This window comes from Trichogramma pretiosum, unplaced genomic scaffold (assembly GCF_000599845.2).
Source record: "Trichogramma pretiosum strain Unisexual culture from Peru unplaced genomic scaffold, Tpre_2.0 scaffold103, whole genome shotgun sequence".
Lineage (NCBI taxonomy): Eukaryota > Metazoa > Arthropoda > Insecta > Hymenoptera > Trichogrammatidae > Trichogramma > Trichogramma pretiosum.
In genome coordinates this window covers 119,209-136,599 of record NW_019640788.1, presented here as the reverse complement: position 1 = coordinate 136,599, position 17,391 = coordinate 119,209, and the positions used below count along the sequence as shown (strand labels likewise).

General features: G+C 41.6%; 2 protein-coding genes across 2 annotated transcripts; both read right to left on the bottom strand.

The window, feature by feature from the left end:
• Window positions 1-173: 173 nt before the first annotated feature.
• LOC106653919 lies at window positions 174-6,231 on the bottom strand. The gene is made up of 3 exons (XM_014373581.2): window positions 5,671-6,231; window positions 1,175-3,971; window positions 174-1,088 (listed from the first exon to the last, which is right to left on the bottom strand). Exons 1-3 carry the CDS (start codon window positions 5,884-5,886, stop codon window positions 940-942), a joined length of 3,162 nt encoding a protein of 1,053 aa, XP_014229067.1. The 5' UTR covers window positions 5,887-6,231; the 3' UTR covers window positions 174-939.
• Window positions 6,232-8,236: 2,005 nt separating this feature from the next.
• LOC106653827 (odorant receptor 13a-like) lies at window positions 8,237-11,472 on the bottom strand. Its single transcript, XM_014373405.2, has 6 exons — window positions 11,040-11,472; window positions 10,696-10,973; window positions 8,933-9,032; window positions 8,743-8,847; window positions 8,530-8,679; window positions 8,237-8,364 (listed from the first exon to the last, which is right to left on the bottom strand). The coding sequence occupies exons 1-6, from the start codon at window positions 11,457-11,459 to the stop codon at window positions 8,308-8,310; spliced, it is 1,110 nt and encodes a 369-aa protein (XP_014228891.2). The 5' UTR covers window positions 11,460-11,472; the 3' UTR covers window positions 8,237-8,307.
• Window positions 11,473-17,391: the final 5,919 nt, after the last annotated feature.

Sequence of the window (17,391 nt, the reverse complement as noted above, 5' to 3'; positions counted from 1 at the left end):
TATACAGAGCCGATGACAGTTGACTTCCCGGGCTTTTTATGAAATTCGTAGTCACATTGGAAGAGGATTGTGTTGAGGTATAAAATAACTCGACAATATCGTGATCTGCGTTTAGCGTTCAATAAAATTTTTATTCGAGTTTGTTTTAAAAAATATCACAACACATTCTATTATCCATTTTTTTTTTTTTTGCTGAGTTTTTTTTTTATTTCTTTATAACGTGTCGTTTCGAACTGCTGAGTTCGAACGAAATCACTATTATAAAATACAAAATAATCGTCGTGAAAAAAGTCCGTAATTTCAGTTGTTAAATGCACGCGCGAGTATATTAAATGAGCCCATCTCGAGTTTTGGCACATTGCTATTATTTTCATAATATTATTATATAATATTGCAAAATCAATGTTGAGCAATTATTAAATCTATACAATTTTTGTCTTCTGAAAATTACAAAAATAATTATTAATGTCATAAACTCTCTAGGTAAATGTTAATCCTAAGACCCTAATACGCTGATAGAATTAACGTAAAAATTAATAACAAAAGTATCGGGGCAAAAAATTACATAAAATTTCTGCGTCATGTATAATTGTATGATATAATAATATATGTTACGTCGTAGAGGATATTATTCGTATTATGCTTTTTAACGAAGGATATTTTTTTGGTTTTGACACTTGCACAATTGACTGATATCGTCGGCTCTACTTTTTTTTTGTTTCGAAAAACGTTACCTTTTTTATATGCCGTTATTACTTTCGCTGATAATTAACATCGTTTTGTTTCGTTTTTTTCTTACGAGCTACACAGTATTAATAATCGATATGAAAACTTTCTTAAAATTGTCAACTTGTCTCCTCATCGCTTTTATACACAATCAACGCTTCCGTAATAACAAAGAAAATCGTTTATCCTGCCGGCTTGTATAAGCGTTTGTCCTTAAGCAATGACGGCGCTCGTGACCATCTTGTTGACGCCGCAGGTTCCGTCGCCTCGGTACACCCGGTAATATCCTTGCTCGCCCCAGTGCTCGCCCCAGCTGTTCTTAATCAGCCAGTAGGGCATGGTTTTCTTGAAAATCGGGTAGGCTGCAAAAGTGAAACGTTTCGGTTAGAAGTGAATCATTTTGTTTTTCTAACTTGACCCGAATCGAGTCGATATAATGTGTACTTACTCTTGATTCCGTAACCAACGATCAGGACTCCGTGATCGAGATTGTCGGGACTGCAGAGGAAGTGATAGGGATGCGAGACTCCGCCGAAGTAGAACTGCATGGCGTTGGCGTTGATGCCGATGGACATGGGGCCGTTCTGGACGAGCCACTGGGCCATCTGCGTCTCGTTGCTGGTGATGTTGAGGCCCGACACGACGCTCACCCGGACTTTGTTCTTGTTGAAGTGGCACTTCTCGTCCTGCGCGTCGTACGGATAGTCGGACTCGAGCTCGAGGCCGCCCAGCTCCTCGATGGCCCGGTAGGCCTGATCGGGCAGACCCCCGTTGCAGCCGTCGTCGAGCTGGTCGCAGTCGACGAGCTCCTGCTCGCTGAGCGACAGCAGCTGGCCGTGCTTGATGGCGTACTGGCCCTCGACGTTGCCCGTCACCGAGAACGCCCAGCACGAGCCGCACTGGCCCTGATTCTTCACCGGGGTCACGGCGTTGCGCTGCCTCCAGTCGAACTCCTTGGGCAGCTCGATGTCCGGGATCTCGGCCTTGGGCAGCGGGATGTCGTTCTCGGAGCGCAGCGCCGGATTCAGGCCCAGGTAGCGGCTGCGGAACTCGTCCTTGGTCAGGTCGGCGAATCGGGTGACGCCGTAGCGGCCCGTGCCCTGCTCGTTGCGCTGCAGCTCCTCGATAACGTCGAGATTCTTGCGGAAGATCTCGAAGCGCCTGTCCTTCTCGTTCTCCGTCTCGTACGTCTTGTTGTACTTGCTCACGAACTCGCTGAACAGTCGCTCCTCCTTCAACTGCCTCGACTGCATGAGCATCTGCTCGCTGTAGTGCTGGCCCCTCAGGGATCGCCTCTTTCTGCTCTTCTCGACGACGCTCGACGCTTCGGCTTGCTTCTCCTTCTTCTCCTCCTCCTTCCACTTTTTGTACTGCTGCTTCATCTTCTCGCTGTAGTTCTGGCCCTTGAGCGATCGCCGCCTCCTCCTGCGTTTGGACGGTTCGCAGGTGACGCTGATTATCTTGGGATTACCCTTGTCCAGCCAAGGCTGGGACCAGATCTCCATCAGGCACTCCTTGACTTCTTTGCTGGCTTCCAATTGGCAGCCGGTTTTCTCGCCCTTGCGACAGGTGCTGCTTCCGATGTCCGCGCGGATCTTGTACTTGAGTCCCGAGACCACTTGGACGGTGACGTCCTTGACTTTGACCAGCATCGGCTCGAAGTCGCTCTCGAGCTTCTGAGACAGGTGCGTCAGACCCAAGTGAGCGAACCTCTGGACCTCCGGATCGTCCGGACTGTGAGTCTGCGGTGCCCCCAGAGTCTGTCTCTTGAACCTTTCCGTCTCGGGTTTCTCGACGATTTTGCACTCGTAGTTGAGCAGTTTGGGCGACTCGAGCGGTCTCTTCTCGTCGGTGGCCAAGCTCACCTTGCACGACTGCCGCCCACCGAAGGTCACCTCGTCCAGACACTCGGTCGACTCGTCGTTCTCGAAGCAGTCCGTCGGCGCGACCTCCAGCGTCAAGTAGTAGACGATCGCGTGGTCCTTTCTCTCTCTTTCGGTGGAAGTCACGTCGATCAGGCGCTTCTTCAGATTGTCCTCGTCGAGCTCGTCGATCTGTTGGATGGCCTTCGTGGCTAATTTTCTCAGCAACGGCTTGTTGTTCTCCAACAAGCTCTTGGTCGATCGCTTGCTTCGGATGTTCTCGACCAGGGGTTGCTTCTCGTCCGCCACGAGCTTGGGCTCCTCCTCGGGCACCTGCTCCTTGACGATGGCGGGCTCGGTCACGGGTTCTCCGGAGTAGGCGACGGTGCTGGTGCTCGACGCCTCGGGATTGATGGCCACGTCGAAGTCCTTGAGGAACTCGTCGAACTCCTTGACCTTGTCGGAGAACTTGGCGGTCTCTTGGTCGTCGCTGCTCTGGCGATCCAGCAAGATCTTGCTGTGAGCGGCCTCGACGTCCTTGCTCGACAGGTCCATGTGGAAGACCTCCTGGGCTTCCTGGGCTATCTGATCGTAGTACTCGGTCTTGGCCTGAGTCTCGTCGTCGACCGGGTTGCTCGTCGGGGTGACGGCCGCCGGCGAGGCGGACGAGCTCAGGTGCACGTCGGCGTTGATCTCGTTGTCGTTGTTGAGCAGCTGATCGGTGCAATTGTTAGCGGTGATCTTTCGGCTATTCTTCACGGTGGGCTGCTCCTCGTAGGTGACCAGACACGATCGCACCGGCAGATTCGACTGCAGATTGCACTCGGATATCTCGATGTGGGAGTTCTTGAGGCAGCTGGACTCGCCGATGTCCATGAGCAGCTGGTACCTGACGACGTTCGAGCCCGGCGGCACGGCCCTCGTCACCTTCATGATGGCCACGACCTTGTGCTTGAAGTCGCTCTGGCCGGTCTCGTCCATGGCTCGCATGGCCTGCTGGCCGAAGGCCAACAAGCCCGGCAGCGTGGGGTTCAGCTCGTACGGGCAGCCCGGACAGTAGTGCGACTGATTGGCCCGGACCGCGACGAAGGGCCTGTCCTGCTCCGAGTGCTCGTGCACCTCCTTGTCGAAGCTCGGCTCGTTCGTCGTCCTGATCTGCTTCTCGAGCTCGGCGATGACCGACTCGGCAGCGGGGGGGCTCTTGGAGTCGGCTCGAACCGGCCGGCAGTGCACCGACTCGCGCATTATGTCGATGACGCCGGGCTCGTGCTCGCGTTGGCGCACATCGAGGCTGCACTCGGAGACGGCGCAGAACTCGTCCGTGGCCTTGCAGCTCGGATAGACGAGAAGAGTCAGCCGATAAATGACGAACGGCGGCCATTCCTGCAACGAGACGCAACGTTATAATATAAGGTAAATAAAGAGAAGAGAGAAGAAAAAGAAAATAAATATCAAGCGTCGAAGTAGTGTCAAGGTCTGCGTGCGTGCGCTAAAAATATATATATGTGCTGTACGTGTGCGGTATAATGATCGATCGGTCGCGCGCGCGCGAACGGAATCGATCTATTGACCTCTGTCTGACGAGTATCGATCGCGCAGCTGAAATATGATCCCTCGTCTAAGCTTTTTTATCGCGACGCGTATAATCCGTATAGACAAAAACAATACTCTCTTTTGTGCACCAAAAATCTTTGTCTAAATGTCTTTTCGAATAATATACAAAAGCATGAACTACTCTTCATTAGTAATCTATCAAAGTCGAAAAAAAATGTCTTTTGGTTTGCCAATTCCCATGTAATTCGTGAACGTTGAAAAGCGCTGGTGAGAATTTTTGTGTCTGCACACAATAGAGCATTGAGAACGTTTTCTTTCCTATTTATTCCGATCGATATCGACGCAGCTGTCTATACGAACTCCAAAGCACTTTATCGTATTTATGCGCGAGGCACCGATCGCGAGCTTAATCGGTTTTCACATCCGATCCTACTCGAGTCGATTTCGATCAAACAAAGCTCGGCTGACATACAACTGACTCGATGTACAAACGCGCATAATAAGTATATCTTCGCGTGCGTTGATTCTCGACCGCCGGGACATTGTTTATTAATCAATCGGCACCTGCGACGATGTCGAAGCGACAAACGCGCTGACGATGAAAGAAAAATGCGCTTGTGTATGACATTCGCGCGCGGCTCGATGCTCAATTCCGAATCAGCGTGTCACACTTTGACTCTTATTATAAAATTATAATCAAAAAATTACGACGCAGCTTTGATATTTACTGTTAGGCCGACGAATAATTACTTATAAACACTCACACACACACACACCTGGGCACATATAATGCGGGGAGCAAATATCGCGGCACATTATCAACGTGCATGCGAAATTGCCGCTCGCGCTGACTCGGCGTAGTAGCGTAAGCGTCCGCGTTCGCGATACGCGTATACAGCACTGCACTACACCGCCGCATAATATAAAATGCCATAGGTATACGTGTTACAGGTCGCATATATATATGAAATATAGCTGGCGAAATTATGCGTGCGCGACTGCTGGGCTCTATTTGTAAGTCGCGCGGGCCGCGTGCTGCACTATATTATATCCCACTGTACTACGCGTATGGTAGCGGCGGCGGCGGCGGCAGCGCACTCAACAACACATAATGTCAACTCGCTATGCTACATATGTATCGCGAAACGCACTTTCCATTTCGCTGGAAAGCCATGCAGTGCAGCGCGCGTAGTACATGCCACACGTATATGCACTATATATGAACGATAGAGAGATACAAAAACAAACGTACGGACACGTATATGTGGCCAGGCGTGCAAGTACGCGGATGTCTTATATATAGGCGGCTCGAATTCTTTTTTTTTTTTACATAATAATCCCCCGCCGCCACCGAGCCGCGAGCGTAATAATTTCTAGCATTTTCTCGATTAACAGCGACGAAAACAAACTGCGGGAATGCCGAGAGCGAGTTCGTGCACGGAGCATGTACCGATCTTGCTCGTGAAAATTGCACGCGTTAAGCGTGTGACGAATGTATTTTAATGTGCTGCGACGATGATATACTAACCGATCGTTGCGCCGAGACGAGCTCGGCTTTGTAGTAGGGCTGCTTGTCTCTGAGATAGCCCAGCGCGCTCTGGACCAGCAGACCGTCGACCTGGTCGAGGCTCAGATTTTCCGCCGCCGTGCCAAAGACTGGCCAGTATTGCGAGGAAACGGCCGCCAAGAGCAGCGCACTCATCAGCAGCGGTCCGCCGCGCCAGCAGCTCATGGCTGCTGCCATGTTATCGCGCTGGACGACGACAACACCGACGAGCACGAGCTATAAGCTCAGTACTATATGCTCGTTGTATGGTTGCTCCGAACGAGGATGACTATTCTTGGCTGCAGCGACTCGATGCAATGGCCTATCGCGTATCTAAACAATCCGCAGCCCGTATATTACACCGTTGTCGTGACTTACTGTAAACAGATAGGACGACTAGCTAAAAAAGCTTTTTCTGCGCACGCGAGTTGAGCTGTGCACGGAGAGAGCTCTCGACGCTTTGACGTTTGAGCTGCGACTGCCTGGAGCAGTTGCCGCGGACGAATAAATGCGCCTCGCGCACGGCACACGGACGCTGTCGCTGAAACTGGGGAGCTCTGCTGCTTTGCTCTGAGCTGGGCTGCTGCTGCTGCTGCTGCTTTGTGTTGCGCACACAGCACACACAGCTGCCTTGCACGGGGGCAAACTGCGTATATACTTCGATCGAGCGAATACTTGCTAAAGTGTGTCTGTGTGTGTGTGTGTGTATGTGTGCGAGCGTTTGTGACTGTGCGCGCGAATGTGTCTTTGTGCGAGCGGCTGAGGCAGTACAGAGCACTGCCAGCAGCAGCAGCAGCAGCGGAGGTCTATATATATGTATGAAACGCGACGGACGATAAACGGATTGTGTGCTCTGCTTTTTCGAGTATACACCGAGTACCGTGCGCTATATACCTATATATATATATCCATAAGCAATTCGGAGCTCTCCGAGTGTGATATATATAAATGTGTAGTGCACTTTTGCACTACGATTTTTCCTACTCGACCTGTCGAGATTTTCTATCGATCGGCTGCATTTCCAATATAGACCATTTCCAATTTCGCCTTATACACGAACCGGACTTTGAGATTTCGTTCAATATCGCTCATCTGCTCTGCGCTCGGGTGTATACTTATCAGCTATTGCAATTCGCTAAAAAGCTTCTCTCTGCTAATATGTCGTAATTTTAATTATCATACATTTTATGCGCTTTGGCACACGGCGCGCAATATAATATACATCATCGTAAGCATTCGGTGAAGCAGCAGCAGCAGTGGTGGCAGCTGCGCTCGAGAGCGTAAAATTTATATCTCTCCGTTATTTTTTCCACCTTTTTTTTGCGAGACCGAGAGAGAGTGACATAAAACATCCGAGCTTTAATTATGCTCGCTATAGACGCGTGCTCGCGTATAAGGCAAGCTCAAACGATAATATTTATCGAGACCCGAGCTTTCAGCTTTGAGCTAGCCGAGATGAATATTTTCATTTTTAGATTTTATCAAAGCTCGGCATTTATTTCTTCCTCGTTTCAAAAGAATCGATTATACGGTCTCATTTATTTTCCGAGAATATTGCTCGTTATCGCGTGCATGCTAAAATTTACTCAGCTAATCATTATGGAGATTGGTATGAAAACATTTTGTCAGGTAACATTTTCATAAAATTAATTCTTTTAAAGTGATCCTTGGTCGAAAGCCAAACTATCCTTTCGTAATAATATCGAGTCCTTGATGTTACCCGATAAAGTGCAGAGTATTGAACTTTTTCTCATTTCGTCTTCACCTTGTCCTTATAGAAATATTAAAGTGCTCTCATCTCATTTGAGCGAGAAAAAAACCACAAAATGAAGAAAAAAAATTGAAATTCAGCGGACTCTGTTTTCTCTTCTCGAATGAGTACATATTCAAACATCTTCATTAACACGCGGTACTTGTGCCGCGACGCATTGACAACTTTAAAAGCTCCTCGAAGCGACCAAGTTCATTTAACGGCGCAGTTTTTTTCATATTTTCAAATACGTCCATGACGTGATGATTGAAATGACGTAAAATTCATTTATAGCGTTTACAAACAACACCTCGATCGACATCAAAATAATAATATTATATAGACACTCTCAATTTCTCTTTAAAAAGTTCATCGACGCGCAATTCATCGGGCTAATAGTCGACGCTCTCGTACGGTATAGAATTCATTTCAATTAATTACCCGAGCTTCCTGTCGTAATACATGTCAATTCGTATATCGACGCGCGCGCGCGCGGACTGCGGACGGGCCACACCTGCCTCGTTTAAAACGGTCATCGCGGATATATTCGGATCTGATCCGAAAATAGGCAGGATTATATCAGGATACAGGCTCGCCGCTAACGGGTTAGTTCACCGAGTAAACATTTTGGATTAAGTGTGTATATACGATTCGCTGAACTCTATCGCAGTCATTTTCGAGAATAAATCCATTGGCAATTGCGAGTAGGGGTCGTTTTATAGAAATTATTCAGCTCGTTATCTCGTATCTCTCACAATATGTATGAATATATTGTATTAATGTATTCGTGCCGCCAGGATTAAGTGTTTACAAATTAATGAATATTACAACTGCTGATAGCTATACGAGCCGCTGGAATTATGCAATTTTTATCCATCCTTCACGGTAATGAGAACCGTAAAATACGAGAAAGACGAGCTCAAAACCTGTTGAAAGTTAAAACAATTTGTTCGACTTGCTTGGAAATAAAAATGACGAAAATCGATTAAGCCCGTCAACGAGTTTCGTCACAATTCGTATTATGCATCGCTTCCATATAATGGAATTTAATCGACGAAAATCGTCGTCGGGCTTATGCGATTATTTTGTACCTTTAGAAACGACTCGAGGGACATATCGTAAAATTTGCCAGCCGTGATGGTGCAAGCTTTTCTGGAGCGCGTAATGACCATTCTGATGTTGATGGACTTTGTGCAGCCGATCCACTGACTATTGTACGCGTGCTCGGCTATTTCCAAGCTCTGCAATAATGCGTTTTAGACAAACAAAATGGAATGCATTGAATTTGATCCACAATTTAGCACCTCGGTCTGCATCAGCTGGCCGCTGAGGCTGAAAATGAATAGCTCCATTATCGCCGCTTGCAGGAACGACGAGTATTTCATCAATCGGCCGTGATCCTTCATCATCTGGAAAATTTGAAAGTCCACGAATATATATACGACTGCGATATCTTTGCCGTGCAGCAGTTCGAATTATTATTTTGAATCGTACCGTAGTGACTTGAAAGCCAGCGAAGCATATAAGCCCCGTACTCACGACGAACTGGCCCAGGGCTAAAATGTTGATGACGGTTTCGACGTTTTCGGCATACCTTCGTAGACACATCAAGTAATTTTAAAGAGATTCGAGCCTTTTAATTTTTAAACCGTTTTTATATAAATTTTTAGCTGATAACTTGGGTTAATATATCGAATTTTTAAGATTAAAGTAATCGAGACTGATGTTTATTTTATAAGTACAGTTTACGTAAAATTTTCATTGAAAATTAAGGTGTAAGTACGAATTAATTTTTTTCATAAAACTGCATAAGAAATGGAGGCAAATTCATTTATATGGGTCAAAATGATACTTTTTCACAAAACTGCGCACAGATATGTCACTGATTTGAATACACTTATGATACTTTATAATACATAGTAAAACTAAGCAGTCCTAATGTCAAAATTTGAAACCCTTAAGACGCTCGCACCTTCCAAACTTCATATGGATGCCTCTTTTTATTTTTACCGATTTTGAAGATATTTTTAACTTATAAAATATGACAATTTCATGAAGGTACATTTATACAATAAAAGCAACCTTTTCAGATTTTTTAGATGCTTCTGAGCTTCAGAAAAAAATCAATGAAAATTTATTTACGAATGGAGCCGATATCAAACTCTTAAAATAGAGAAAACTGCTGCCAATTTATTGGCAAAGAGCTTCCTCATAAAAAATGATAAGAATAAAACGCATCGGTTATTAACACAAAAATTCGTATTTTTGACTTTCTAGTGTCTTAACTACCAGACGCGATCTTACATAAAAAAAATCGAAAAAAAAATTTTTTCAAAAAAAACCATTTTCCATCCCGATACAATAAAGCATAACTTTTTAACTACTCGGTGGATCCTAAAATAAGTTTTTGACGCTTCTTACGACACACAAATCCTTCAAAACGAGGGGAACAACTTCGCGCTGCGTGTCTCCGTTCAAAAGTTATACTGGTTCCAGACCACCAGACGTACACACACACACACACACACACACACACACACACATACAGACATTTGTTGGTAATTCAAAGTAGTTTCCAAATATGTGAACCAAATTGTCCTACGAGGTCTGGTTCAAAATCTCGTTTTCGAGCCTATCACAGAGCTTCCTCTATGAGGAAGCAATAGATGTCCACACCCCCAGTTTGGAAGCAGCACGCGATCTAAAAGTCTAAAATTTGGGTTTTGAGACTCTTTTCTTATGTCATTTAACGCATCAAAAGCACATCTAGATCGGTGGCATAGGTGTGCACTGTTTTGTAAGAAAGTATTAATTTGATCCATACACATTATTTTAAATGCAAAATTAAATGAAAATTGTTTAATTTTATTTTGAAGTTATCATTTAGTAGAAAATTAATGCTTTAGCAATGACTTAGTTTTTGCGCTATTTGCTCAAGTATTATAAAAATTCAATTACACTGAAACCCAATTTCTACCGCTAGATGACGAGAATCACAACATCAAAATCTGCAAGTGGCGAAGTAAAAATAATTGTATAAGTCAGAGTCTTTATATTACAGTCTTCGCTGTCCGTTTTGTAGCATGTTTTATACGGTCGAAAAACCTTTATTTTTCAGAATTCCAACTAGTTTTCCCTTTGATTAACAATAATTGTTTCAAGTGAAATAATATAAAAAATACTGTTTCTTTACGAAGAGTTCGCTTGTCTGGTAAACAATATACTGCCATAACGCGTGCATTTCACTATCAACCTACTTGATGCAGTTCTGATGGTCTTGCACGCACATCTTGACTTGTTCGGGTTCGTTCCAATCGATGGTCTCGAATTTTTTCTTTACTATGGCGAATTTGGCCGAAGCATGAATCGTGGCTATGAGGCTGAAACTCGTGGCAGCCGCGATCGTGCTACATCCGAACGCGCCAAGCGTGAAATTCATCACGTAAACCCCGAGATAAACGGGACTGGACGCTGTGTCGAGATCGAAGAAATAATAGCCGCGAAAGGGCAGGATTCTTCTGTGCCCGTGAAGTGCCTGAAAAATTGAACGGACTCGTCGAAGGTACATTACGAAAATCTCACGATATTTTATGTACGGAACCTCGACGTAAGGCATGGCGGAGAAGAGCGCCCAAGTGATCACTACGCTACTGATGAAAATTTTGGCCAGCTTGAAGGACAATCTGCACCTGTTCCTCAAGACGGCGCGATCCTCCGCGCTCGTGTAATTCACGGTCCAATCCTGGCGCATCGTGTCGAGCACCTGAAACATCTCCCTGGCGTTGCGATTGAAAACGATGAGGCGTATCGTGGCCATGCTGAGGGCGCTGACGACGAGGCTGCACTCGATGGTCTCGTTCATGTCGACCTGGCCCCAGAAGGCCAAGATCTCGAGGGCTCCGCCGAGGCAGACGAACGTCACGCAGACATTGACGAGGATCCGATATAATTTTACCGGCAAAGTGTCGTCGACTGGCGACGCGCTCGGCCAACAGGCGCACATACGCAAGGCACTCTTCATCGGCCAAATTAAATTCGCATATTCTTTCTCCTCGGCCCTCGAGAATTTTTTCCCTCTCATGTTGTATGCGTCGCTGCTTTTGTCAACGAGTGAAAAAGATTTTATCACTTTTTACTGTGGCAAGTGTCAGAAAGATAACGATGCATCAGCGCGTACCTGTATGGCACGAATAAAAAAAAGTTTTAAAATTATACCAGAATAATTGCTCGCGACTGGAGATTCAGCCTATCGTCGAGCAAGTCGATTAAAGCGTCGAGCTGCATCGTAGTTTCTCCAACTTTGTGCATATAAATCAGCGCGAGCTAGAAGTACGAACTTTAGCAATCCACTCGATCTCTCTCCCTGTCTATCTCATAGTTAGTCTGGGCTGAGCCTTACCAAGTTGCTTATTTGGTCAATTGATGGTTGTCAACGACGTGAAGAGTAGACATTTTTTTTCGCTCTCATTGCGTGACAACAAAAAATTACAATTTTCTTATGGTATTTAATTTGACTATTAGAGAGGCGATGACATTTGTCAAGATAAATAAGGTTGCTTACAATGTAATTTTTTTAATTTATGAACCATTTAAATTTGTTAGGCATTACATATTTGTAAATTTGCTAGGCATAATTAACTGGTTCGATGGCTACTGAAAGATCAACTGATAGTAAAATTTTGAGCGAAAAAGATGAAATCGAGTGATTTATTCAAAGATGGTGCCAGGTGAATTTGATTTTGTGAAGATTAAACCATGAAAATACACTCGGCAACAAAATTATCGCAACAAAAAAATTCATCGAAATTTTGTCGATTTTCAAATGCTTTTATCTTGGGCTAGATTTATCGTATCGACACGTTTTTTTTTAATTTCTTGGAAATTTTGTCCTCTTTTAATCCATATAAATTAAGATAAGATTCGAGTTAATGTTGAGTTACCAGTAGTATTTGAACGTGACACTAAAAATTACTGAAAAAAATGACTGTTTGAACGTGTACCAGTACCACAGTAATTTTTCTATCGAAATCTTACATACACCATCGCAAAGTGCTCTTTTCAACGAGTAATTTAAAAAAAAGGGACCTCTCTACGATTTTTTTAACGCCCTGTAGGTCAATTTGAAGGTACGGTTTGTGTACGCAAAATGCCCAGAAAATCGTCTTGATTTCAGCTAAACGGGGAATTTTACGTACCTTAAATGATATCTTCAAAACGATCTACAGGGCGTTAAAAAATCGTAGAGAGGTCCTATTTTTCTAAATTACTCGTTAAAAAGAGCACTTTACAATGGTGTATGTTAGATTTCGATAGGAAAATTACTGTGGTACTGGTACACGTTCAAACAGTCATTTTTTTCAGTAATTTTCAGTGTCACGCTCAAATACTACTAGTAACTCTACATTAACTGGAATCTTATCTTAATTTATGTAGATTTAAAGAGGACAAAATGTTCAAGAAATTAAAACAAAAGCGTCTCGATACGATGAACCTAGCCCAAGATAGAAGCATTTGAAATTTGACAAAATTTCGATGAATTTTTTTGTTGCGATAATTTTGTTGCCGAGTGTATTATAACAAAATTCTTGATGTTACTGCAATCTTATCTATCTTATTTCAGTGACTGAAGAGAAACCCGATCTTCAGCCTGCCGAATAATTCAGTTATAAGTTCATAATTAAAGAACTGAAAACTGATAATTCAGTTAAAAGTTACTCAATTATTAACTTATAACTGATTGAATTAGTTATTATTTACCAGATAAATAACAGGTAACCGGTTGATTCACTTATAAGTTACTATCGATAAATTAACCAATGAATGATTAAGTTATCAATTACTAAACTGGTAACTGATAACTGAATCAATCAGTTATTAATTATCAGTTACTGAGTTAATTATCATAAAAATCCGAATAAAATGTTTATAAAATGGAAACCACATATAACAGTAATGATAAAGAATAAATAAATCGAAATTTAGTTAAAGATGACATGAAAATGTCTTTTATTTATATAATTTATTTATTTTCATTAATATCTAAGTATTAAACATCCAAGTATTAAATTATTATAATAATAGAAAATAAAATATGATATATTTTTTTTTACAAAAAAGTTTTGTGCTATTGGCTTTACAGAGGACTCGCTTCTCAAACATTGTTTGTGATAATCGATTTAATTTTGGGAGGTCCAATAATGTAGCATGCGAAAACAGTCTTTTCACAGGCGCTGAAGTAATGTGTTGTACTGTATAAATAGCATTTGCACCCTTGAAAAGTTCTGTAAAAGCTCTAAACGATTTGACTTTTGATTCAAATATTGTAATAAGTCGTCAGTTTACCAATTTCAGGTACTAACGGAGCTTGATTTGAAACCCGCACATAATCGTATTGACCACAGCAAGTGATTTTCACGAAAAAAGTCAATTCGTTCTAATGCAGCAGAAAGCATTATAAAATCATCATAGATGTACACTTCTGAGATGAATGAATTTTGTTTATATACATATCTTTTATAATTTGTCTTAATTTATTAATAAAAATCAATACATTTTTTTCACGAAAATCACTTGCTGCGGTCGATGCAATAACACGCGTATAGCATATTGAAGAAAATGTAAAAAAGTATTAAAAAATGTGATTTTATGCCGCGTTTTAAAATGCATTGGCTGTCCAAAATCGTTGGTTAGTTATTTTACATTTTTTTACGTTTTATTAAATATTACAATTTAATACCATAGTTTTGACTTCTACGTTTACTCTTTCTTGAACAATTTTTTTTCCATCGGGGTTGATTTAGGAATTGTAATATGGAACTTCTGCTTCTTAGGGTACCTCTACGTCCATCTGTTTCTGTGATATGAGACTTGTCACAAGGAAATAAACTTTTTTTTTAGCTTCATCGTTCAGAGCTTAAAGCAATTTCAACTTGAACTGCGGGTGTAAAAAGGCTGATTTAGCAGCATTTACTCCTAGTCCACGAACATTAAAATAATCTGTGAATCGATCCTCAAGATTTTCAAATAGATCAGACAATAGTGGTTTACTCAATTCGGTATCTGAACTTTCTAGTAACATCTGCTGAGTAGCACTGTGATTTTAAAATTAATAATGTCAACGATACACATCCAATATATAAGTTATTCTCTGCTTGTAACTTGTCAATTGCCTTGGCCAGTGCGGTAGACCATTTCATATATTCTTCTATATAATCAGAATTGCTTTGGTTTGAAACGAATTGGCTCCAAAAGACTATCCAGAATTAATGTAGAAGGAAGTGGTCCTTCAAATATCATATAGAGTGCTCCAGCGAGTTATAACAGGCCTTTTAAGACAGCACTCTACATATTTTTCTAAAGATTCCCTTTTCCTCTGAAAAAAAACCCGCGTAACCGAACTGATCAAGGGGAGTATTTTTGGCCGACTAACCCAAGTAACCAAAATAACCCAAGTAACCCAAGTAACCCAACTAATTGAGGGCAGCACTTTTGGCCGAGTAACACTAGAAACCCATCTGGTCGAGGAAAGCATTTTACGCCAAGTAACCCAATTAATCGAGGGTAGCATTTTTAGCCGAGTAACTCAAGCAACCCAAGTAACCCAAGTAACCCAACTGATCGAGGGGAGTTTTTTTTTGCCGAGTAACTCAAGCGACCCAAGTAACACAAGTAACCCAACTAATCTAGGGTAACATTTTTGGCCGAGTAACTCTAGTGACCCAAATAACCCAACTGATCTAGAGGAATTTTTCTTTCCGAGTAACTCAAGTAACCCAAGTGACCCAAGTAACCCAAGTAACCCAAGTGACCCAAGTGACCCAAGTGACCCAAGTAACCCAAGTAACCCAAGTAACCCCAAGTAACCCAAGTAACCCAAGTGACCTAAGTAACCCGAGTAACCCCAGTGACCCAAGTAACCCAAGTAACCCAAGTAACCCAAGTAACCCAAGTAACCCAAGTAACCCAAGTGACCCGAGTAACCCGAGTAACCCAAGTAACCCAAGTAACCCAAGTACCCAAGTAACCCAAGAAACCCAAGTAACCCAAGTAACCCAAGTAACCCCAAGTAACCCAAGTGATCCAAGTAACCCAAGTAACCCAAGTAACCTAAGTAACTCAACGGATCGAGGGAAGTATTTTTGGCCAAGTAACCCAAGTGACCCAAGTGACCCAAGTAACCTAACTGATGGAGTGAAGTTTTTTTGGACAAGTAACCCAAGTAACCCCACTAACCCCAAGTAACCCAACTGATCGAGTGAAGTTTTTTTGAACAAGTAACCCAAGTAACTCAAGTAACCCCAAGTAACCCAAGTAATCCAAGTAACCAAAGTAACCCAAGTAACCCAACTGATGGAGGGGAGTTTTTTTTGCCGAGTAACCCAAGTAACCCAAGTGACCCAAGTAACCCAACTGGTCGAGGCGTCATGTTTATATTTAGGAATGATAAATATTAGGAATTATGAATATTCGGAATGTTTGAAAATCGGAATATTGTAATACGTAACATGAAAAATTTGAAAAAACATAGTTTTGGAATAAAAACATTTCGGAATGAAAAAATTCCGGTAAAATGAAATTTCGGAATCCACAGAATTTTTAGTGCAAAATGTAGACTATAAAAACTAATTTTTCAAAAAATTTATATTCCCAAAATTAGTTTTTCCAAATTTTTTATGTGCCGTTTTCAATATTCCGATTTTCGAACATTTCGAATTTTACACATTCCGAATATTCATAATTCCTAATATTTATCATTCCGAAATTTGAACATGGCTCAAATTTTTTTGAGCCCTAGAGGGAAAAATTTTTTTCCTCAATTCTTTCAAAAGTTTCTCACTCTGGAATATGCAAATTGAAGTCCTTGTCATCATAGAACCTACTCGATGAAGCAAGCCTAAAGTCTTGAGAGGCCGTTTCAAACTTTTTGAACAATGGAAAAACAGCAATTAAATATACATTTTCAACACATCAGACCCACAAAGACAATTTTAACTTATTTTATATATAGTTCACTTGAATGTTAGTACACACTAGTCTTGGTTTCTTGTGGTGACTAAGTTGATGATAAAACTCACTTTTCACATAAATATGTAAAATTTCATATAAGAAATTTAATTTTATTACTCATATTTATTACATTTTATTTTCTCTCTATATTATTCGACACTGAAATTTTGATTGTAAATAAAACTAAAATCACTGAAAATATATCACTAACTTAACGAAATAATTGGTAACGAAATTTTTCAATTAGTTAAAAAACAATGGTAACTGAATAATTTTACAAACAATTATTAGTTTAGAAAAAGGTAACTGAATAATTCAATTATTCAGTTACTAGTCAAGTAACTCGTAAATGAATATTTCAATTATTAGTAACTACTTGAAAAACTAGTAAGTGAACACTTCAATTATGAATTACTATTTTAAAAAGCCACAACTTAATTATTCAGTTGGCTGTTACGTGATTAGTAGCAGATAATTTAATAATTCAACTAGCAGTTACTAATGTAGTAATTGATAAAATTTGCAACACTGTGGTATCACATAAGCATGCGATAAATATATTGAAAGTTTTTAACACATAAGGGCTCATCGATGTGGCGCATCCCTTGCGCATCACAACCGAATAAATTTATAAAATCTACGTCCTATAATATCTAAAACCACGATATAATACTAGCATAAAAAGTTTTATTTATCATGTTATTATGTTGAATTTAAAAAATGACCAGACTATTTGTTTTGAATAACTGAGTATGTATAATATAATTTATGGTTTTCTATACACCTAACTAATTACAAATTTGGAAATGTCCATTATCATCATAACAAATTTTCACAGAAAATGTTTTGCAGTTTCCTTTGAATAATATTTTGTAAGAGAGAATATCGTTTTGGCTCATAAAGTCAACAATCCACTTTTAAAAATGAAAAACATCTTGACTTTGATA

What these genes read in the sequence shown, in the direction of transcription:
- LOC106653919 (XM_014373581.2), bottom strand. Translation starts at nt 5,886, where the DNA reads ATGGCAGCAGCCATGAGCTGCTGGCGCGGCGGACCGCTGCTGATGAGT. An exon ending in TCGTCTCGGCGCAACGATCG is followed by an intron (nt 3,972 to 5,670) that starts GTTAGTATATCA and finishes GTCTCGTTGCAG; the next exon opens with GAATGGCCGCCGTTCGTCAT. An exon ending in CGTTGGTTACGGAATCAAGA is followed by an intron (nt 1,089 to 1,174) that starts GTAAGTACACAT and finishes TCACTTTTGCAG; the next exon opens with CCTACCCGATTTTCAAGAAA.
- LOC106653827 (XM_014373405.2), bottom strand. Translation starts at nt 11,459, where the DNA reads ATGAAGAGTGCCTTGCGTATGTGCGCCTGTTGGCCGAGCGCGTCGCCA. An exon ending in CTGGCTTTCAAGTCACTACG is followed by an intron (nt 8,848 to 8,932) that starts GTACGATTCAAA and finishes CAAATTTTCCAG; the next exon opens with ATGATGAAGGATCACGGCCG. An exon ending in CCCTCGAGTCGTTTCTAAAG is followed by an intron (nt 8,365 to 8,529) that starts GTACAAAATAAT and finishes AACTTTCAACAG; the next exon opens with GTTTTGAGCTCGTCTTTCTC.